The sequence below is a fragment of the Hydra vulgaris genome, chromosome 13 (genome assembly GCF_038396675.1).
Source record: "Hydra vulgaris chromosome 13, alternate assembly HydraT2T_AEP".
Classification (NCBI taxonomy): Eukaryota; Metazoa; Cnidaria; class Hydrozoa; order Anthoathecata; family Hydridae; genus Hydra; species Hydra vulgaris.
The window spans coordinates 20,710,879-20,735,847 of NC_088932.1; the positions used below are offsets into that span (position 1 = coordinate 20,710,879).

Sequence of the window (24,969 nt, forward strand, 5' to 3'; positions counted from 1 at the left end):
TATAAATGAAAACGACTAATTATGATATTTGTACGTGTGTAAAGGCTCTTTACCTCTTTGATTATATCAAGATCATCGATAAGGTCATATATATATATATATATATATATATATGTACATATATATATATATATATATATATATATATATATATATATATATATATACATATATATATATATATATATATATATATATATATATATATATATATATATATATATATATATATATATATATATATAAATTAAAGATATTAAATAAATAATGTATATATATATATAAATATATATATATATAATATATATATATATATATATATATATATGTATATATATATATATATATATATATATATATATATATATATATATATATATATGTATATATATATATATATATATATATATATATATATATATATATATATATATATATATATATATATATATATATATATATATATATATATATATATATATATATATATATATGTATAACGTGTGTGTAATTGATTCGTAGAATTTATTTTAAATCTTGTTACTTTAAAAAAATTTTGAAAAACTCGTAAAAGAAAGACAAAGTATTCATTCCAATAAAAGATTTATATTCATTATAAGAGTTTACAAGTTACTTTTGAACAGATAATAATCTATTGCGATAAACTTTGTCAACAAGAGCACGAACCCGAGATGAAAAGTTAGTACACATTTATGGAGCATGCTTTACAAGTTCATTCATGATTTGATATTCTCTTGATTTTAATTAATCAACATTCTCTGGTTGAAAAGAATAAGCAAACACTTGTCTTTTGATTTCAGCATGAAGGAGCTCGATAGAACAACATTGAGGGACACTGGTGGGATGATTTTGTTTCAAAACAAATAGAATTTGTTTGTTGTTTAAATACTTAACTACTTTTGAAGAATAATGTGATGAAGCTTTGTCTGGTCTAAAGATGCAAGCTTTATAAGGCAGTCTTTGTTGAAGGCATTCAAATTTTTACATCTGGGCATAAATGGCCGCTCCCTGGTTCGAGATTAAGTAATCAGAAACATCATGATCACACAATGCATACCAAACACCAACTTTAAAGGGAAACTTGGTGCGACCTGAGAAGCGAATCTCTTCTGGAGTTGTTGAGGCATCTTTGTCATAATAAGCTTTAATTGAAGACTTGGCCCCATCATTCTGTGTTATATATGTTTCATCATCCATTATGATGATCGGAAGTCCACCTGCTCCTTTTGGTAAATGTTGTTGATAAAGTCGTCCAAGGGCTTTTTTTATTTCACCTTTCTTAGCTGGATTGTGTTTTTGCTTGTGACGATAAACACCATGTCTGTTCAAAGTATTTAAGACGGTTTTGTGGCAAACATTGTAATAGGGAGCAGTTCTTCTTAAACATTTGTTTTTTGTCTTGTTAAATTCATGTATAAGACCTTCAAGTGCAGCACTAGTGATCTTTTTAGCAGCTCCATTGTTTCTACGACCATCAGTAGCACCCACCATGTTTTCTGCTTGTCCGAGAACCTTAGGCACAAGATTTGCTATAACCTGCATTTTGCAAAGCCTGTAAGTGATCTTTCTAACTCAAGTGTTCAGTACTTTTCAATATATTGTTTGCGATTTCACAAGATGCCATATCAAAACTGTGTTATAAAACAATGTACCCAAATGATACCAAAACAGAAAAACGACAATTACAAGCATGAGTCACCTGTATATCATTTAATACAGTTTCTATTTTCATATATGATTAATTTTAAACATATTTGCATGTTAACATTATTCTACGAATCATATGGTGTTATTAAAGCGCACAAACCGGAAAAATCATACCCTATGCAATTAGTAGTTTTATCGGGACACCAAGTTATGGAATATCACAATATCTAGTAAATATATTTCAACCAATTTTAGATAAAAACATAGTTAATTTAGATAAAAATTTTATTTAAAATTTTAGATAAAAACAAAGTTAAAAATTCATCAACTTTTGTAAAAACGGCTAAACTTTGGTATATATTAAACGATGAAATACAGGTATCTTATGATATTGTCAATTTATATCCATCAATTCCTCTTGGAGAGGCTACAAAAATTCTTCTTGGTATGTTAGAGTGCTTCTCATATTTAAATAAACTAACAAAACTAAGCGTTTCAGAAATAAAATCGCAAATAGAACTGCGTTTATATAAATGTTATTTTTTATGGAATGAAGAAATTCACGAGCTTGTAGATTCAGGTACAATAGGACTTTCACTCATGGTAGTACTTGCGGAAGAATTCCTGCAATTTTTTGAAAATAAAGGAATCGATATTGTGCTTAATTCTAATCCACCGTTAGAATTAAAATTGTTTTTCAGGTACGTAGACGATAGCCACGCAAGATTTACAAACAAAGATAATGCCATCCGTTTTCAACAAATATTAAACAGTCAACATCATGCCATCAAATATACAATTGAATTCAAAGATGAAAACAAAAGATTAAATTTTTTAGACATTCGAATAGCCAATAACCAAAAGGTAATTATGATTTTAACATACATTGAAAAAAAGCAATAACAAATATCCAGGTTAAGCCCAATTCAAACCACGATCCAAAAATCTTAGAAGGAATTTTTAAAGGATTTATTTATAGAGCTTTATCAATTTGCTCTGAAAAACTTTTAAATAAAGAAATTGATTTCGTAATAAATTTGTTTGCTGAAAATGGATACGAAAAGAAAAAATTAAAAGACATTGCAACTATTGTTATAAAAAAAGACACTCAAATAATGAAATAATTTTATCTAACAACGAAACAACCATGCCAACTATATCACTATCGTGGATCCCAATAATATCAACACAACTTCGAAAAATCTTTAGGAAAGCAGGTTACAGGACAGTTTTTAAATTTAGTGCAAATATTAAATCTTTGCTAACTTCATGCATCAGAACAAAACTACCATCAAATAGCCATCCCGGAGTATATCTAATAGAATGCGAGTGTAAACAAAAATACATCAGCAAAACAAAAATGAAAATAGCTACAAGAACACTACACCAAAAAAATGTTTTTGAAGAAAAATTAGAACAATCTGCGATTGGGCATCATAAATTTATATATTCATGTAGTATAAAATAGGATCAAGTAAAGACGTTAAAGTAGAACCCATAAAATTTGAAAGAAAAGTTCGAGAGTCAATTGAAATTCAGTTTAACAAATGCGGACCTAAAAATGGAGACATGAATTTAGATGATGGTCATTATGTAAAAACGCAACTCTGGATGCCATATTTTTTATACCTACGTAATATTAAAGAAGCCCAATTAAAACGAACTTTAAAGAAGCCATTAAAAAGTGATGTTACCGTTTGTTTGCAATTTAATTTAATTAATAATTTGTAATTAAAGCTGAAGATGCAAGTATCAATAACCTAGCGAAAATTTCTTAGATAAAATAAAAAAAGTAGTATTGAGAGAATTCATATTTATTGATGTTCATATATTAAAAAAATGTCAGCTCTTCTTTTATTCGACAACATCTACTTAAATTGGGATTAAAAGGGTGTGTTGCAATTCGAAAACCATTATTACGGTGTAGCAATAAAGAAAAACGACTTAAATATGCAATACAACACTAATATTGGGCCGAGGAAAGATTTAATTGGGTTCTGTACACCAATGAGTCCAAAATCAAAATTTTTGTAACGAAAGGACGCCAATATGTTTGAAGAAGAATTGAAGAAGCCTATCAGTCCGAGTGTTTAAACCCTACTATTAAACACAGAGGAAGCTCTTTACAAACTTGGGGATGTTTGTTTTTATCTGGAATAGGTGATTTGATCAAAATAAGGGGGTGACACACCGGGGAACGTTATGTGGATATCCTAAGACACCATGCTGTATCATCCGGAATAAGACTAATAGGCCATAACTTTGTTCTGCTGCAGGACAATGACCCAAAACATTGTTCCTGAGTTCAAAAAATTATATAAATCAAATAGCAGAAGAAGGAGTACTGGAATTGATGACCTTGCCTCCCCAGAGTCCAGTTTTGAATATAATTGAAAATATTTGGGATTACCTGGACAGAAAGAAGGTCGAACATGCTCCCCGAAATGCTGAAGAATTTTTTGAAGTACTATATGTATATATATATATACATGTATATATATAAAATAGTAGAAAATCACTTAACAAAAATTTTTCATTTAACACTACATTTTATCAATAAAGATTTATTAGAAATATACATATATTTATGCACAATAGTAAACGTTATAGTTATATAACTTAAAAAGCTTGTTTGAGCACTCCGACGTCACACTCAATTAGCCTGCAGCCAGGGGCTTTATTACATTCATGGACTGAAAAATAGCCTGACTTGCAGCGGAGTGCTACTACATTGACTTAGGGTTTGGGATGGGACAGCAATCTTTTTTTTCATTATTCTTTGTTTTTTTTTTTCTTTTTTTAAAAATGCGTTAAGCTATAAAGATAACCAAAACAATGTGAGCAAATGTTTAAATAAATCAGATATAGAAAATATGTATATATTTTTATAATATATACTATTGATATTATTTCTGGCATTCTTATATTATATTAATGGTATATTATATTGTTAATATTATATTAGTAACAGTTCTAAAAATTCCTAATTATATCCTTTATACATTTTGAGAATTTGATGTACAAGTTTTTAAAATAAAAATCTTTAACTTCAATTGTCAACCTACAAAATAGTGATGTATTGTGTTAATTATTAGATTTTCTACTTTAATTAATGGCAAGCAGTATTTGGTTAACTATTTTAATAAAGAGATCTTAATATGGAATAGTATTATAAAAATAATAACTTTTTAATAAGACTGGTTTGCATTAGCAACAGAAAAAAATTATATTTTTATTTAATTTTTTTAATTCAAGAATAAAAAGTAAAAGTATTGTATTTAATTTTAAATGTAATTTTTTATAATACTTATATAAATCTTATATAATTATGCTATATTTATATAAGACTATATTTTTCTTAACTCACTTAACAAACACTTAAATAAATTTTATATAATTTTATTTGTTAAAATGTAAGTTATTATAAGTTTTTTAAATGCTATTTCCATCTTTCCTAACTATTTTTCAGCAAATGAAGGATAAAGTTATAATAATAAAAAAATGGTAAGGAGAGGCACAACTGTTTACCTTAATCCATTTAACGGGTTCAGTTATTACTGCTAGCATTTATTTGCTTCCAGTGATAAAAAATTGATACAATTCAAAACTCCACAATAGTCAACATAACGAAGGTAAATAGTAAAAAAAATAGAATAAAAAATAGATAGAGACTCAAGAAATAATAAATAAAAAGATAAGAAAAAAAATTTATGAATGAAATTAAAAAATATAACAAAAATAAAGCTGTTTTCTACTAAAAGTAAACAATTAAAATTTAAGTAAAAAACAATTAACTAAATTAAATTACCTGATAAACTTGTCCCAATAATATTTCCAAGGTGATAGCCAGTAAATAAAATTGAAAAAGCCAAAGATACATTTGTGTCATCACAAACGTCTACCATGATACTTTTTGTAATAACAATGACACCTTAACAATTATACAATATAATTTTTTGAATGTGTTTAATGAAACCAATAGTCAATAATAATCAAAGAATTAACAACTTTACTTTTTAATATAAATATAATTATCATTTTTACTGAATAATTGTAACATAAATATTTATAAAAATTATTGAATTTTTTTTTCTATTTATTGTTATTGTTTTTCAAGTTAATATGAAAGATTCACAGGTCAAAGGTATAAAATAAGGTTTAAACTATAGGTAATAAAGTCTTTAGTACAATTAGTATATTAAAATCACTATGTATTACTATTTAGGACAAATTATTTTCATAAGCATGATCATTACAGCTTTTAATTTATTGATTAAAATTATTCAATATGTTATCGGAAACTTAACTCAAACTGTTGTAGCTAGTTTTAATTGTTAGAATTCTTTAGAACTGTCAATCAAAGATCTGAACCAGATGTTGTGAATATTAGATATTGTATTAGTTATTAAAGTTCTTTATTCACTTTGAGTAGTCATTGAAACTTATAGCCATATATGAAATAACTGAATTTAAACTAATAAATTCATTTAGTCTTACAAAGAGTAAGTAAGCTTTACTTTTACAAGAGATAACTTTCAATTGATAAAAAGATACTTTGAAGACCATGGTGAAATGTATAAAATAGATAACAACAACAAGTGATGTCAATGGTTTACTGTGTTGATATATTTTTAGGTACTATTGTCATGTTTAAAGTTAATAGAGATGTAGTAAAAATAGTAAAATTAAAAAATATATTATAGGTAGTGCATGGCACCCTAGGTTATAAGCCATGCAGTTGCCTAAGCTCTACTTATTAACCAAAAGTTGGAACTACAGCATAAAGGTCTACTTATTTGGACTCAGCACCGCTCAACAAAAGCATTTGCTGGTACACCACCTATGCACTTTATGGCACTGTTAATACTCTGGTTTTTACAGTTGTTGGTAGAACCAGCCTCTTTCAGATCTACTACAGGGCACCATACTACCAATCAACCTTAGTACCATTAAACTTAGTTTAAGAGCTGTACCCTCGATAAGAGATAACAGGAAGAGTTGCATAGTCCCTATCAAGGAAAGACTAGCAAAGCCAAAATTTAGATCTAAAAGGATTTTGCATTTTGCATCATCCAAGGCAGTAAACGTAATACAAGTTTACATGTACTCCAGCCTAATAGATAAAGAAAAGGTGCAATACTTTTCTTTATCTATCAGGTTGATTAAACATAAATAAAAAAAGTTTTATTTATGAATAACTTAATTTAATTTTAATTATATTAAAAATTGTGAGACTTTAAAGATACAATAAGAAAATTTATCAAAGTAAATGGTTTGTTGTAAGGCTGTGATCATTAATCAGTCACTAAACTAACACCTTAGTTGACAGTACGGATAATGTGTGTTGTGTGAGTGTTTTGTGAGTTATGTGCGTGTTGATTGTATATTGAGAGATTAGTCAAATAGTGTGTGAGTGTTGTGCAAGTGCTCTGTGAGTGTTAAGAAAATGTTTTTTAATTGTTGTTTAATTGTTGAGCTATTATTGTGTGATTGTTGTGTAATTAGTTAAGTGAGTGTTGCATGAATGTAAAATAACTTGTAAAATGTTAAATTAATAAATTTCATTTTTATATTTTAAAAATGATTTATAATAACACTTTAATTTTAATATTTTTTGGAAAAAAACAGTAATTTGAATTTTAAATTTTAACAGTAAATTATAAGCTCACTTTCATTTTTTCATTCATTTATTTATCATATTTATTTATTCATTACAAATCAACAACAATAACTTTAATAATTATAATTGAAAAAATAGAATTTTAATCAAATAGAATAGAACTTTGATCAAATTTTATTGTGAGAAAACACTGCAATAAAAATATAAATAACAATAAGAAACTACTGTTGGTACAAATAACAATAGCAATTAAAAGTTATGTTAAAAAATTTTCTAACCCATTGCTGCACCTTGTAACAATTTTGTTACTAAAGCCCAAGTAAATGAACGAGTGAAAGCAAATGCAAGAGTGGAAATTGCAATACAAATAGATGATATTAACAGTAACTTTTTTTTACCACATTTATCAGCAAAGTAACCCCAGAGAAGGCTTCAAAAACCATTATAAAAAATAAAGAAAGTAAGTTAGTATAATTTTGAAAAACCATGTAATATATATAAATATATAATATATATATATATATATATATATATATATATATATATATATATATATATATATATATATATATATATATATATATATATATATATATATATGATATAAATATATATGTATGTATGTATGTATGTATATATGCACAGACACACACATATTTAAAAAAAAAACCATATGATAAGTATATATATAAACACACACTCACACACAAATAAAGGTCTGTTATAAAAATAAATTTGGCAATGGCAACACTCTGCCGAAGTTTTTTACTACTTTTACAAATTATTTTGAGAAAAAGGTAGGCATTTTGTATTAATTTTGCTTCAAATTTAATATCATATGGTTTAATGTGTAAATCTTAACAAGAATGATGTCACAACATGATATTATAAAAGGAATGATGTCATAACATGATGTTATAACAGGAATGATGTCATAACATGATGTTAAAACAGGAATGATGTCATAACATGATGTTATAACAGGAATGATGTCATAATAGGAACGAATAACAATGATGTCTAAAGTACTGAGTGCCTGCAATAACGCATGAGGTATTTTTGGCCTAATGTGAAACTGACACTGATTAAACTTATACAGGTATCATATACCAAATGTGAAATTTACAACGATTTAAGTAATCCATTCATCAACAAATATATGGCACTTTTACTATCAGTTATTTTAATAAGCAAGCTCAAATAAATAATAAAAGTTGGTTGTAAAAGTGCCATTTTCAGTTTTTTTAGTTGATGAGTGCTTTACTACAATTGGTGTTAATTTCATATTTAGTATATTGGTAAAGGTCTATGAGAGAAAGGAAAAGATGTTATGATATACCTGCAGAGCTTGCACAAGCAAATTACTTATTATTTATTATTTATTATAGTTATCTTTTACCTTTTTTATAAAAACTTAAGCACCAACTTACCAGGTTTTCCTAATTTCTTTCATATCTAAAAGAAACTCTTTAATCCAAAATTATTTTATTAAACTACAACATCAAGTCGTAAGAAATGGCTATGTAATGACCATTTATAGTACTTGTAATTCTTCATGTTTTATAAACTTGTCTTTTTTTTTAACATTTGTTCTTTTTGTGTTTTGACAGTTTACTAGCAGTTGATTGAGTCATTTGACTATCCTGGTTGATAAAAAGTTGTTCCAGACACAAGACTTGTTTTGTTCTCAGGTTAGAAAGTTTCGTTTTTTTTGTACCGCGGTTGTGTTTTTCTGGGTTGAAACTGAATAAAAGTTTATTTTATTTAGTCAATTTTTAGTTTGTAATTGCTGTATTTGGTCTTAACTTGTTTTTCTTTTGTCCATTGTCATCAGATCAACGCAGCTGATCCTTTCCTCATATGTTTTACAACTAATTTCTCATAATAATTTTATTGTCCTTGTCTAGACTGCCTCAATAGCTTCGATATTTTTTGTTCTATTTGGATTTAATTTGGAATCAATATGTTCTCCAGATGTTGTGTCACCATTGACGTGAAGAGTATCATAAAAGTGGTAATGTAATGGTATTGGAGTTTTTATCAATAGCTTTTACTTTTAGCAACCATAGCAACCAGCGGTTAGAGCGCTTTCTTTAGAAGTAAGAGATCTCGAGTTCGAAGCGAACTATGCGCATATTTTGCGCCATTAGTAATAAAGGAGGTATAAGTTTTCTATTTAAATGATCTTCTGCGGTGCTCTTTGACAAAACCATTAGGTTATCTTGAAGCACCTAAATCAAAAAAAAAAAAAAAATCAAAATAAATGTCTTTATGTTGACCCAAAAATGTCATTATACACGTTGCCATTACATTATATTATGTATATCACGTTGCTATTACAGAGTTGATTTGGTGGTCCCATTTTAAGTCAAAGCTGATAATGACTACCAAGTATTTCTCAAATTCTTTTTTTGATAATAAATGACCATTCACCTGATAGTTAAACTTTTGATTTGTTTTACCAATGTGAGTTACTTTACATTTTCTCTCATTTTCTCAAAACATTCGTCATATTTCGCACCATTTTGATATAAGTTTGGTATCATTTTGTTATATATAATACAATTTTCGAATTTGTTTTCATTCATAATACAAAATTTTGAAAAGATTTAATATAAAAAATAGTTAATCAAGCCTTTTTGCCTCAATTAATACTGAAAAAACGATATTTGGATCGCACTTTGTAAACAAAATACCTAAAAAACTAAAACAGTTTAAGATTTAAAATTTTCACCAGTTCTTCTCTGTATAATAATGCGGGTGCTGAACGATAACCAAATCATAATTAAAAAAATTTCAGAAGATATTGAAACCAAGTCAGAGTTAGTGAGAAGATTTTGCTAAGGGCGTTGATATGCTTGAAAAATCTGATACTCTTTAAAAAAAGGTGCTTAAATCAGTTTTTTTGTTAAAAATATTCAAAAAATAACTTTGAAAACATAATTTTTACTAAAGAAATTGTAGAAAGGTTATTAGAGTTTGATAGAGTTTCATTTTTATTTGCAAAACAATTTTTTCAAACGTGATAAGAAATATCTTTAAGCATTTTTTCATCGTACCCATTTTCAGTAAACATTTGAATTAAAAAATTTATCTCATCTTTTAAATAGTTTTCGCTGCATATTGAGTATGCTCTGTGTATATATACATGTATCTATGTATATAATTTCTTTACCATGGATACCAATAATATCTCCCAGACTTAGAAGAATATTCAGAAAAGCTGGTTACAGAACTGCTTTTAAGTCAAATGCTAACCTAAAAACACTATTAACATCTAGAAATAACTCAAGTTACCACGCAACAGCCAACCTGGAACCTATTTAATTAAGTGCAAATGCTCCAAAGTGTATGTCGGTGATTCGAAAGTTCAAATAAGAACAAGGGTTCAACAACACCAAATTTTTTTGACTAAAGGCAAGTTAAACCAGCCTGCAATAGCTTTGCATAAAGTAAATTGCGATGAGGATATTGAATGGGATAGGGCAGAAACACTTAAAGTTGAGGATAAAAAATTTGAAAGAAAAGTCTGTGAAGCTTTGGAGACACAAAAACATCAATGTTCTCCAATGTACGGTGGTATTAATTTGGACAATGGACAATATGTTAACGCAAATTTTTTAACTTTATTTTTTTTCATACTTAAGTAAAAGAAGCTATTACAAAGGTGACGTCAAATTTTAAAAAAAATTTGTTCTTATTTAACGGTCACAATTTTTGTAATTATATTATATTATATGCTGATGAAGCCGGTGCCTATAATCCGGCAAAAATTTTAAATAAATTATTTAGTATTGAGAGAATTCGTATTATCTGATGTTTTAAATAATATATATATATATATATATATATGTATAGGTATATATATATATATATACATATATATATATATATATATATATATATATATATATATATATATATATATATATATATATATATATATATATATATATATATGTATGTATATATATGTATATATATATATATATATATATATATGTGTGTGTATGTATGTATGTATGTATGTATGTATGTATGTATATATATATATATATATATATAAATATATATATATATATATATATATATATATATATATATATATATATATATATATATATATATATATATATATATATATATATATATATATGTATATTGTAGCAGTGAAGTTCGAAAAACTTCTTGTTTGTTCAAATAAATATTTTTTTGGAGTAAAAAATCTATAAAACAGGCGTTATGGCCCGAGAACAGAGCTCTAAGGAACCCCACTAAGCACATGAAGCTAATCTGATAACGCTTCTCCTACTACAAAATGCTGTTTTCAATCTTTTAAGTAGTTTATTATCTAGTTGAGCATCTTATTTGGCTTTTTGTGTAATTACTTCCACTATAAATTTTCTTAAACAAAGGTGTGTGTGTGTGTGATATTTGATTGAATGCTTTGTTAAAGTCTTTAAATATCAACTAAAATGTCGTTTTTGATAGCTTTAGTGTATTAGATCAAACAAATTCAAATAAGTTTGTCATGCATAATTTTACCTTAACAAAGCTGTGTTGATCATTTAATATTGAGTTATTTTTAAAAAGATGTTTTACTACTTTGTTCTAATGATCCTCTTTTATTACTCTATAGACCACTGATGTTATGAAAATAACATAATTACGGTATTTTATCACAATTAAACGACATTTTCAAAGATAAAAGAATTGAGTTGGACAAATACTCAGACTCAGATAGTTCATGGGGACGAACTACATCAACGCCGCTTGATTTTAATTTATGCTTGATTTTAATTTATGCTTGATTTTAATTTATGCTTGATTTTAATTTATGCTTGATTTTAATTTATGCTTGATTTTAATTTATGCTTGATTTTAATTTATGCTTGATTTTAATTTATGCTTGATTTTAATTTATGCTTGATTTTAATTTATGCTTGATTTATGCTTGCTCAGCTCTTATTGTTGTTTTCTTCAACCATTCCTGATTTGAACATACAGTCGTCCCCCGGTTAACGAACCCCCCTGTTAGCGAACTTTCGGTTAACGAACCGAAAGTTTGCCCAAAATCCTCCCCCGGTTAACGAACCGGAACTCGGTTAACAAACCGGGACCGCCAAATGGCGTGCACACGCGCGTGAAGGTCGGGCGCGCCGTCCAGCATTTTCCCCTCAGTTTTGTGAGTGTCATGGAAGCCTGGGAGGTGAATGGTTGTGCTGGGTGTGCTTTTGTTGTTTCATTTTTTTCTTTTCTTGTTTCACTAATATTTTTCATGCATTTTTGTGCTTTTTTCTAGGTTTTTTTCCCACTTGCGATTTTTTCGATTTTGCGATTTTTCAAAATGTCGAACCCTGCGAAAAAAAGCAGAAAAGTTTTCACTCTTGAAGAGAAAAAGACAATCATTCAAAGAGTGCAAAAAGGTGAAAAGCAAAGTGACCAGGCTAAGGAGTTTGAAGTGAATAAATCAACCATTTTTTGATAAGCAATGTTCATGTTCAATTTTTAGTTTTTTCTAAAACTTTGACAAGCAATTTTCATGCACAATTTCAATTTGTTTCAATTTTTAAAAGTGCATAAATCTCAGGTTTCAATCATTTCACCTTTGCCTATTTTATTTATCAAGTTGGACAATTTTTTGAATTTTTTCCCCCATTATTTCGGCAAAATCCACCAATTAAAAATTTTTTAATGGCGGCCTATGGGAAAACGCGTTTCGGTTAACGAACTTTTCGGATAACGAACTAGTTCGTATTCCGAATTAAGTTCGTTAACCGGGGGACGACTGTATTTTCCATATTGTCACCATATTTTATGTTTTATTTTTTTAAATACTAATTATAAATCAATCTTTATGCTTATTAATTTAAAAACTTTATTTATATTAATTCATTAATAAATAATAAAGAATCATGTTGCAAAAAACATAAATTAGTACTTTTACATATGAAACCTTAACGCTGTATTATAAGAACTAGTTTTGTAGTTTTTTATTTTATTTAGAAGTTTTTTTGTACATTTAATAATACACACCGTTTTATCAAACATTCAATGATTTCCTTTTAAGACAAACAATCTTCTCTTGAAAACAAAGAGTTAAAACTTTGACACCTGGGTCATTCCATATCAAATTACCTAATGGTTCCCAGGGTACTACCTCAAATTTGCTTCAAATTTTGACCACCCACAGCTTTTATGAAAAAAACACAATCCTGAAAATTTTAGCTTGATTGACCAAAACCGTTCAAAAGTTATAATTGAATTAATATTGACCAAAATTGGAAATATTTGAGTATCTCAAGCTTACAGGAGATTTGTTTGATTTTTACCAGATCATAACTTTTTAAATAAAATATATGATCACGTGAAATTTTTTAGGGTAATATTTTTTTACCCAAATTATCTATTTTTGTGTTTTTGACTGAAATAAACAGTTTTTGAGTTCTTGCACCTCAAAGTTCCTAAATAACACAATATTAGAAAAAATAATGAAAACTTAAATGTGCTACAGTCTAATACCAACAGACAAGCTGTGCCAATTTTTTGTTACTTTAGTGTACTTAGAGTAACCACTTGTGGAAAAAATTAAAGTTGTGTGTTAAAATTTATTTTAGCACTTGCAGCAGCCTGTTAAAATTTCACTTTTTTTTAAAAATACAATAAATTACACTTTGTAGGCATAGAAAGTAGCGTAGAAAGTTAAAATAATTTATGAAACTATTTACTTGCAAAGTTCTATATATAGACAATCACCAAAAAAAATTAAAGACCTATACTCTATCTTATGACATGATTGTAGCTCTAAGACTTAGGTTTATATTTTCTTTTTTTCCCTAAATAAATATAATCAGTTTTTCATAAAATAAAATGTGTCTTAACCTAATTTATTTGATATGATTTTATAATATCTATTTATTAAATTTTATGCATTTAATATAATTATAATGATAAAAGTTTCAATTGCCTCACAATTGCTTCAAGAGTTTGTATTAAAATCTAAATCTGCACAGTATTTTCTAGATTTTAATGTTTTAGTTTTTAATATTGCAAGAACCAAAAAGTAAAAGTTTTGTGTATGCAAAAATAGTAATATGAAGAAACAGTTTACTGGTCGCATTTTAGACAGTTTTAATCACATTTATACTTGTGATTTCATTTTTACAATTTTATTACTGGAAAAATATAAAAAAGTTAATTTTTAGATAATGTTACATATTTAACTTTAATAATTTTAGATTAGTAAAAAATATCAGAGAAATCTTGTGGGAAGAGTTTTAAATAAAGATTGTGACAAAATGTCATATTGTAGATTGGTAGAAAGAATAAGACTAAAAGATACTGATATTGAAGTTTAAATGCAAAGAATACACTTGCGAACTAAATGAGGAGATACGTTTTCACTATATAAAAGCCTATATTTCTAGATATGAAGCACTTCAAAAATACTGTTGTGATCCATTTAAAGTCCACAATAAAAAAATTATCAAGGGATTGTGTAAAGTTAACATATAAATAACATGTCAACTTAAAATCAAACCTGGTCAAAAAGTTTTTACTAACTGTATGAATGAATTCAAACTTGAAAAAATTACAGAAAGTAGTCAAGATGAAGTTGCTGAAGAAAATTTGAGTTGTTCAGACCTTTATAAGACAGTTCTTAATAAGAGTGTGTCTTTATTGGAAATATCTCCACTCAAAAATGTAAGGAGACGCGAAAAATTAGGATATGGAAAGCAAAAAGCCATCAAATTTGCAACAAGTATAACAAACCTAGTAGTGTCAGCATTGGATATAGACCCAAAAGAAAAATCAGAAAAAGAGCAAAAATGTATAAACTGTAATGATTTAGACCAACTGTTAGATGCAATACAAAATAAAATGAAAATATGTTTGAAGGAAGAAAAAGTTCAACTACTAACACTAACTTCTGATAGTTGGTAATTTGAAAAAATTTGCAAAACATTTTCAGAACATCTTTAAAAAAGCTCGAAAGTTGAAAAAATGAAAAAGGAATACTTGCTAAACCTGAGGCTAAAATAGGACAGCCTTAAGAAGATGTTGTTAAAAAAAAAGTCATTGAAATTTATGAACCATTGGAATTTATTCACGAGACTATGTCCAGGAAAAAAAAGACTTTGTTTCTGTGCGTATAAGTAATGTAAAAGTTCATAAACAAAAACGTTTAATATTAGTCGAGTTTATGAAATTATACCCTGAACACAAAGTTGGATTCAGCAAGTTCTGTTAACTAAGGCCAAAGTGTTGCATTACAGTTGATAGTAGTGGAAGTTGTTCAGTTTACGTATGTTTTTATCATCAAAAAACTAAGTTGATGTGCGCTGCTTTACCAAAGGGCCATTTAATATATTACAAAGATTTTATGAAAGTTGTTTTTGTAAATATATAGTGTTTGTAATATATATAGTCGAAGCTGCATATTCCATCTATGTTCCAATTCTTCTGGTAAAGTAAATTTAAAGACTTACTTGCACTTTGTGTTTTAAAATAAAAATTCTGATTTTGATGATCATATCATATACAAATAATGGGTGTCCAAACAAGCGTTGAGTTTATTGAAACTTTGTATGATCTTTGTTACCATCACTTTATCAAAGAAGCACAGTCCTCCTACTTATCAGAGGTCAACAGAACATTAACTCAACACATGTACCATCTTGAAGATCACAATATAAATGCTGAGCACCAATTCTTTGCTACATCCTATGGCAAAAGTCTATGTGATGGAACAGGAGGAACTATAAAAAGAGAAGCAGCAAAAGCAAGTCTACGAGCAGCAAATGCAAACAAGATTTTTACACAAAATGAACTGTTTACATGGGCTGAAAAAAAAGTTAAACGTGTTAAATTATTTTACATTTTAAGTGATAATATCAATAATTATGAAACTTATTTTAACCTAAAGAAACGATAGGAAGAGATGAGCACAGACCCAGGTTTAAGAAGCTATCACAGTTTTTACCAGGTGGAGGGAAATTATTTTTATGTAGATTATTTTTATGGTGATTATTTACTGTTTAAGATACCCATCTGCTGAATAATATTAACTTGGCAAAAAAAGATCCTTCAAACTTTCAACCCGTTAAGTACATTGCATGCTTTATGACGATGAATGGTACATAGGGCTTGTACTTGAGATTTGTAATGAAAACCAAGATGTTAAAGTAAATATATTTCATACTGTAATTCATAGTCGAATTATAGTTGAAGTATAATATAACTTGTGCTAACAGGTATCTTTTTAAATTAAAAAAGCATTGCACTCAAAATGCTAAAATCATGTCATAAGATAGAGCATAGATCTTTCTTTTTTTTTTGGTGATTTCCTATATATAAAACTTTGTCAGTAAAAAGTTTCATAATTTATTTTAACTGTCTACGCTACTTTCAATGGCTACAAAGTTAATGTAATTTATCGTATTTTTTAAAAAAAGTGAAATTTTAACAGACTGCTGCAAGTGCAAAAAAATCTTTTAACACACAACTTTAATTTTTTCCACAAGTGTTTACTCTAAGTACACTAAAGAATCAAAAAATTGGCACAGTTTGTCTGTTAATATTGGACTGTAGCACATTTAAGTTTCCAAAACTTTTTAAAATATTGTGTTATTTAGGAACTTTGAGGTACAAGAACTCAAAAACTGTTTAAAATCAATCAAAAACACTTACAAAAATAGATAGTTTGGGTGAAAAACTATTACCCATATTTTATTTAAAAAGTTATGATCTGGTAAAAATCAAAAAATCTACTTTAAGCTCCAGATACTCAAATTTTTCCGATTTTGGTCAATATTAATTCAATTATAACTTTTGAAAGGTTTGGTCAATCAAGCTGAAATTTTCAGGATTGTGTTTCTTTCATAAAAGCAGTGGGTGGTCAAAATTTGAAGCAAATTTGAGGTGGTACCTGGGGCACTTTTAAAAATCTAGGTGATTTCATATGGAGTAACCCACCTCGGTTCAAAGTCTACAATCATTGATGGTCCAGTGTTTATGTAGTTTTGCCCACTTAGCATTTTTATAAGTTTTCCGATTCTTATCATTTTAATCTAACTACTTTTATGCTTTTTAAATTTTTTTTAAAAATGAAAAAAAAAACAAAAATAAAATATATAAAAGTAATTTAATTAAGGTATTTTTTTAAGAAAGTTAATGTCATTTGAATAAATATGAACAGTAGTGTATATATATATATATATATATATATATATATATATTAACGGCAGTTTTATTTTATGTCAATGGGATGGTTTCATCATTTTCTGAGGTAAGTGCGCCATAAATGGTGTCCAAAATTTTGTTGACACATATCACCTTATCTAAATTGATACCGTTATGTTGAGGGGCATATTGGTGGTACTGTATTTCGAGTGCCTCATGAACTTTCTTATCAAACTTTTTAGCATCAACTTTTAGAGTTCTGCAACTGTCCCAGTTAATTTGTTGTGAACAATGTCTCATGTGTGTAGCTAATGCAGATCGTTCTGTTTTATTTCCTATTGTACTGTGTTTGTATTGCTGCATGCGTGTTTTTATTTGCATTTTTGTTTCATCTATATACTTTTTGTTACAATGACATTTAATAAGGTAGACTCCTGGGTGGCTGTTCATTTGCAGTTTGGATTTATTTCTTGATGTTAGTATTGCTTCTAGGTTCAGATTTTCTTTAAAGACCGTTTTATATCCTGTCTTTCTAAACACCTTACGTAATTTGGGAGACAATATTGGTACCCAAGGTAATGAAGTTGTTGGATACGTACTGGTGATGTTTTCATTGTTTTTAATAGTCTCTAGTGATTTTTTGTGAGGTCAATATGTGTCAACAATATGAGGGTCAATATGAGTCAACAAAATTTTGGACACCATTTATGGCGCACTTACGTCAGAAAAAGATGAAACAATCCCATTGACATAAAATAAAACTGCCGTTTGAAAAATAAGATCTTTAAAGTCGAAGACGCTGGTCACAACAATCCAGCGAAAATTTCTTTAATAAGAATAAATAAAAAATAAAATAAATTTAGTATCGAGATAAACTCGAATTAATTAATGTTTATAAAATAATAATTTACTCTCATACATGATGTCTACATTCAAGAATATATATATATATATATATATATATATATATATATATATATATATATATATATATATATATATATATATATATATATATATATATATATATATATATATATATACTTATATATATATAGTTTCGATTATTCCGTTAAATGGAATTATATATCTTTTAAAAATAATTTAAAACAAGTAGCTTTTGAAACTGATGAATTATACTTTTAAATCATTTTGAAAATCTTTTTATCTATTACTATTACTTATCGGTTTGTATAATTTGTAATATATGATCTTAATGATCGGTTTGTATGATTTGTATTTTAATTATTTCCAATCTGCAAGCATATATTGCTATTATACTATTTGTTGCTACTATCTTCATGTATTTTTTTGTAATTTTTTTATTTTTTGTTCAATTCTTTTTTACTTGATATGATTCCAAATATAATCATTTACTATCTCTAAAATTTTTATTTCTTTATTTAATTTTGGTATTTTTTTAATATTGCAAAACACTTTTCATTTACTAATGCAAAAAAGCTTTTATTTACAACGTGAAATCTTTAACATGTAATTATGTAACACGTCATTTTACAGCGGTTTTTGGCAACAGTGCTGTCATCTTTTTTTAATATATATTAAAAATCTTCACTTTTAATTGTTTATATTACATTTTACCTTGTAAGTTTTATGAAATATTAACAAAATGTTTTAATTATAATAATAATAATAATATATATATATATATATATATATATATATATATATATATATATATATATATATATATATATGTATATATATATATATATATATATATATATATATATATATATATATATATATATATATATATATATATATATATTAAATATACATATATATATATATATAGGTTTAATAGTAACTAATAGTATTATAATTAATGGTGTAAATAGTAAGTTATAAAAAGTATTATCAGTGGCAATAAAAGGAATTAAAAAAACTTTAAAAACAAACTTTAATTTTTTTGACAGAAACAAAAAGAAAAAAAGTGTAAATACTAGTAAATGCAAATAATGAACAAATAAAAAATTGTAAAAATAATAAAAAGTCTATAGAAAAAAAAATTGCTATATTTGTGCAAAAGCTAATAGAATCAGCTTTTTAAAATTTTATTAATAGAATCAGCTTATTAAAAAACGTTTACAGACACTATTTTTTATTAACAATTATTTATTATAAGAGTTATTAATTATAATTATTTTAATTATTATAATTATTTATTATAAGGGTTCACAAGATAAAAAAACCTGCTGAATATTCTTGAAAAAAACAATGATGAACCAATTAATCCAGCATCTTTACCTAAATATGAATAATAATACAGTATAAAATTATAAATAAAATCTTCAGTGAAATATTTTTTATAGTTATAAAATTGAAAATACCTACTGTATTTTCAATTTTATAACTAGGCCTTTCCGGTGAGTATTTTGTATATTTTTTACTTGATTCGAATACGAGCCAAAATCAGTCTTGGTGATTGAAGCGCTGTTTTCAGAACCGGGAGGTATAAGGTTCGATGAATGCTTGGAATACTTATTGATGTTAATTTAATAAAAATCTTAGTTCAATAAAAAGATAGACCAGATAATCGGTAGAAAATTATTTTATCTCAAATGGGTTGAAAATGAAAATCTATAAAATAGGTCGAAAAACAAATTGGTCGGAAACAAAAACACCATAAATAGGTTGAAAATAATAAAGACTATAATCGGTTGAAAACAGACCTCAGTAGGTTATCTGAAAAATAGTTCCACTTTTAGTAGGTGTTTTTTTATAGAACAACTGAGTAGGTTGAGATTTTTCTAGGTCTAACTATCTGACACGAAAAATTAGTTATGAAAATAATTCTTTAGAATTAGTATATTTTCAGTTTAGCCGTTTCATTATTATTATCTTTACTATTGAAAACTTCTTTTCATTATTACTAGAGTTATTATTACTATAAGTACTTTTTGTTTGTTTATTGTTTATTATTGTTATTATTGTTGTTAATGTTGTTATTGTTATTATTATTGTTTTTACTATTTTTGTTATTATTATTATTATTATTGTTGTATACCATTATAACTACCATTATAATATTTATTATTATTATTACTATTTCATTGCAGTTATTTTAAACATAATTGTTTTTACGATTACTATATTTTGTATTAGTTATGTTATCTTTTATATTTATATATATATATATTATATATATATATATATATATATATATATATATATATATTATTTTTGTATATTATTTTTATATATTATTGTTATTATTATTACTATTAAAACTATTGTAAAAATAACTTAGAGAAAATAAATAGCTTGTTCTTGTTGTTGTACTTTTTTTTATAATAATTTCATAGGTAATTACTTTCATGTCTAGAAATAGGCTTTAACTTAGATTTTTTGTTTAGTAAGTTTTCTTGATCCAAATGGGTAATAATTTCAAATTTCTCTTGCAACCATACTATGTCCAAAAAGGGCGGACGTGTAATCGGTGCACCCCCCTAAATTTGGTAACTACCGACAATTTACGAGTGCATTTTATTTTAAAAATCCATCGGTTAATAAAAAATAAAATGATTGGTGGAAAACAGTTTCCAAATTTTGAAATTCCGAAATCAATTTTATTTCACTTTTGTTAACTTCTCGATACTTTAAAGATGTCTCCTCTCACACATTTTATCGACACTTTAAAGATGTCTCCACACAAATTTTATTGGACTAAAAAGTGAAGAAAATTTAATAAGATTTCTCCAGCACAGCAGAATAATGGAAACTCAGAAATTTTGTGAATGCGGACATGTTATGAATGTTCAAAAGTATATTTGCTGTCAGGTAAATGTTTTTAAATATTAACTCATTATGCTTAAATTGCAAAAAACAAATAATAAAACCTTTAAGTTTAGATAAATTTTATTTAAGTTATAGTTATATTAAGTTATGCTGGGTTGATGTTTATATTAGCTTTAATAATCTTTGGTTGAGCTTTATTAATTTTTATTTTAAAGAAAGATTAAAGCTAAATTATAACTGACAATGAAAATCTTAATAATGGTGACACTAAAATAAACAAAACTTATCAAGTATCAGGTTTTCCCATAGAGAGTCACTCAATCTTCAACATATTTAATAAACATATTGATAACAACAACAAAACTCAAAAAGCTTCAATAAATAGTTACTACACCAATGTTGATGATTTAAAATGTATAGCAGCTGACAAATCCTCATTCAATTTCTTTCACATCAATATATCATCACTCTCTAAACATTTTGATGACCTTGAAAATCTACTCCAATCAATAAAACTTAAATTTGACATAATTGGTATAACTGAAACCAGATTGATTAAAAAAAACCTACAAGCTAGTAACTTAACATGGGTATTCCTATGAAGACACACAATCTGAATCACATGCTGGTGATGCATTATTATATATAAATAACAGGCTTGCCTATAAACCCAGAAACGATCTCCACATCTATAAACCAAAAGAACTAGAAACTATCTTCATTGAAATTACAAATCCGAAAAAATCAAATATTATCGTTAGTTGTGTTTACAGGCATCCAAAAATGTCTTTAGATAACTTCTTATCATTCTATATAATCTGTTACTCAAAAACCTCACCAAAGGAAAAAAAACTGTATTTATTTTAGGGGATTTTAACATTGATCTGTTAAAGTATGACACAGAGTCATATACTAGAGACTTTTTAGATTCACTCACCTCAAATAACTTTCTACCTCGCATTGTCCACCCTACTTGTATCTGTAAAACATCAAAAACAATAATAAACAACATCTTTTCAAATATCAAATCAAATAAATATAAAGCATCGAACTTTACCACCACAATCTCAGATCATCTTCCCCAATTTCTGATAACTTATAATATTCTTAAACCACCACCTAATGAAAAGCACATAATCCAGAAAGAAACTGGAAAAGGTTCAATGAAGTTGCATTTAGAAACGATTTTCACAATCTTAGTTTAGACAGAGAACCAAAAATATACCCTGATATTTGTACTCAGTCTCTTGAGAATATTATTTCCAACATTAATCTACTTTTCGATATCCATGCGCCTTTGAAAAAACTTTACAAACAAAACATTAAATTCAAGAATAAACCATGAATATCATATGAACTCAAGCACTCTATACAGCACAAAAATAATCTTTTTATAAAATATATTAGGTCTAAAAATCAAACAAATAAAACCATATTTCATAATGAGTATAAAACATTTTGTAATAACCTCCAATCTAAACTCAAAGAAAGCAAAAGCAAAAATACTATCATAATTATTTTACTGAAAACATAAAAAATATAAAAGCAACCTGGAAAGGCATTAAAAACATTATTAATATTAAAAGTAACTCTCAAACAACTACTAATGTAATCATACATAACAATAAAACAACAACAAATCCCATTTGATATTTGTAATGCTTTCAAGAACTATTTTACTAACATTGGTAAGGATGTCTAGGCAACAATTCCTTCATCCATGAATCATTTTACATATTACTTATCAAATCCTTTTCAAAAATCTTTCTTTATAAAACTACTGACGAACATAAAATTTCAAAAATTATCATTTCTTTAGACGCAAGTAAAGCTTCTAGATCAAATGGTCTACCTGTTAAAATCCTAAAACTAATAAAAACGGAACTCTCAAGAATTCTTTCTAACATTTTTAGTATCTCGTTCTCAAGTGGTATTTTACTAGACAAGTTAAAAACTGCCAAAGTTGTACCTATTTTTAAAACTGATTCAAAACTGTTTATATCAAACTATAGGCCAACTTCCCTCTTTTCCAACATTGATAAAATTCTTTAAAAGCTAATGTTTAACCGCTTATACAAATTCTTCAATGAAAATAAACTGTTTTGTGAATTACAATTTCGTTTTCGAACAAACTACTTTATATAACTTGCTTTATTAAGTCTAACAGAAAAAGTTAAAGATTCTCTGGATGTTTGGATGTGGCATTTTTATCGACCTTCAAAAGGCATTTCGCACTGTAGATGTTGACATTTTACTTCATAAGCTATCTTACTATGGTATTAGCGGAGTCTCTAATACCATAGTAAGACAAATTGAGTTCTATTAGGAAAGAAAGATTTTAACTTTTGGTTAAAATCTTTCTTTCCTAATAGAACTCAATTTGTATCCATTAATGGGATGAGCTCAGACCTAAACGATATCAAAGTAGGTGTTCCTCAGGGATCTGTCCTTGGCCCTTTATTGTTTCTTAAATTTGTAGAGTCCAACACTTTGCAGATGACACAAACCTTCTCTATTTTAATAAGTCTATAAATAAAAACCAACAAATATGTTAACTATGATCTTAAAAAACTATGCATCTGGCTAAATGCCAACAAAATTTCCCTCAAATCCAAAAAATTTGATTTAAAATTATTTAAAAGTCATCACGAAAATTTAGATCAGCAGCTCAAAATTATGTTAAATGGGAAAAAACTTTAGTGCAAAAAATGTGTAAACTACTAGGGTATAAAGCTAGAAAAAAACTTAGCCCAGACTTACCATTATAAGGATTTAATAAGTGAATAGATTCCTTGCCATCCCTTCAAAGCTAAGACATTTTATACAACAAAAAACTTTAAAATCTATTTACTATGCTTTGTTTCTCTCTCATCTCACATATTGCCTTCTATCATGGAGTCAAAACATAAGTATTGTAAATCGCCTATTTATCATGCAGGAAAAAGCAGTGAGGGTTATTGAATTTCTACCAAACAATTCACATACATTCCCATCTTTTAACACACTACAAATTTTAAAACTGCATGATATAATCAAAATTGAAAATTATTTATTTATTCACAGCTGCCTAAACAAAAAGCTTCCTTCTATATTTAATAAATGGTTTACTCTACTTAGTAAAATTAGCTGTCAACTTACAAGAAATTCTTGCAGAGGTGTACTGAGTGTACAAAAATATAATACAAAATCTTACGGCAAGCATTCCTTTAAATACTCTGCATTAATGAACTGGGATCGAATTCAAAATAAATTATAATCCCTTTTAGCAACATTAAAAAATATGTTTTCAAAACCAAATTAAAAAACTACTTGCTACATCAAGATAAATAGAAACAACAGTAGTATCACTGGTGATAATAGATAAATCACCATAAAAAATATACAAGATACAAATATGAATGTAGACTAATTGCTGCCTTCTGTGAGTGTATTATTTATTTTATTTGTTTCTTTTTTTTCTTTTTCTTTTGTTTTGTTTTGTTCATGGTCGCTCTCCTCGATTTAGCCTACTTGTATGAGAGTGAACCATCCAAAATGTAGACGGCACAAATATTTTTTATAACATTCTTATGTAAAACATCTATATTTTTTGGTAAATATATTGCTCTTTGTTGTTGTTTGTTGTTGTTGTTGTTAAAATAATATTTAAGCTTTGTTTAATTATCTAAATATTTTAAATAAAGTATAAACAAAGCTTAAATAGTATTTAAGCTTTGTTTATCTTTATTTAGGCTTGAGTA

The 24,969-nt window shown here is 26.7% G+C and overlaps 1 protein-coding gene across 1 annotated transcript in view; it reads right to left on the minus strand.

Annotated features, from left to right (window-relative positions):
- Positions 1–24,969, minus strand: part of LOC136089513 (uncharacterized) — an 89,442-nt gene that overhangs the window by 28,726 nt on the left and 35,747 nt on the right. The window contains exons 4-6 of the mRNA XM_065815559.1: positions 19,684–19,738; positions 7,567–7,718; positions 5,477–5,599 (exon numbers count right to left, since the gene is read on the minus strand). Coding sequence (XP_065671631.1) covers positions 5,477–5,599; positions 7,567–7,718; positions 19,684–19,738 — 330 coding nt within the window. The remainder of the gene's footprint in view (positions 1–5,476; positions 5,600–7,566; positions 7,719–19,683; positions 19,739–24,969) is intronic.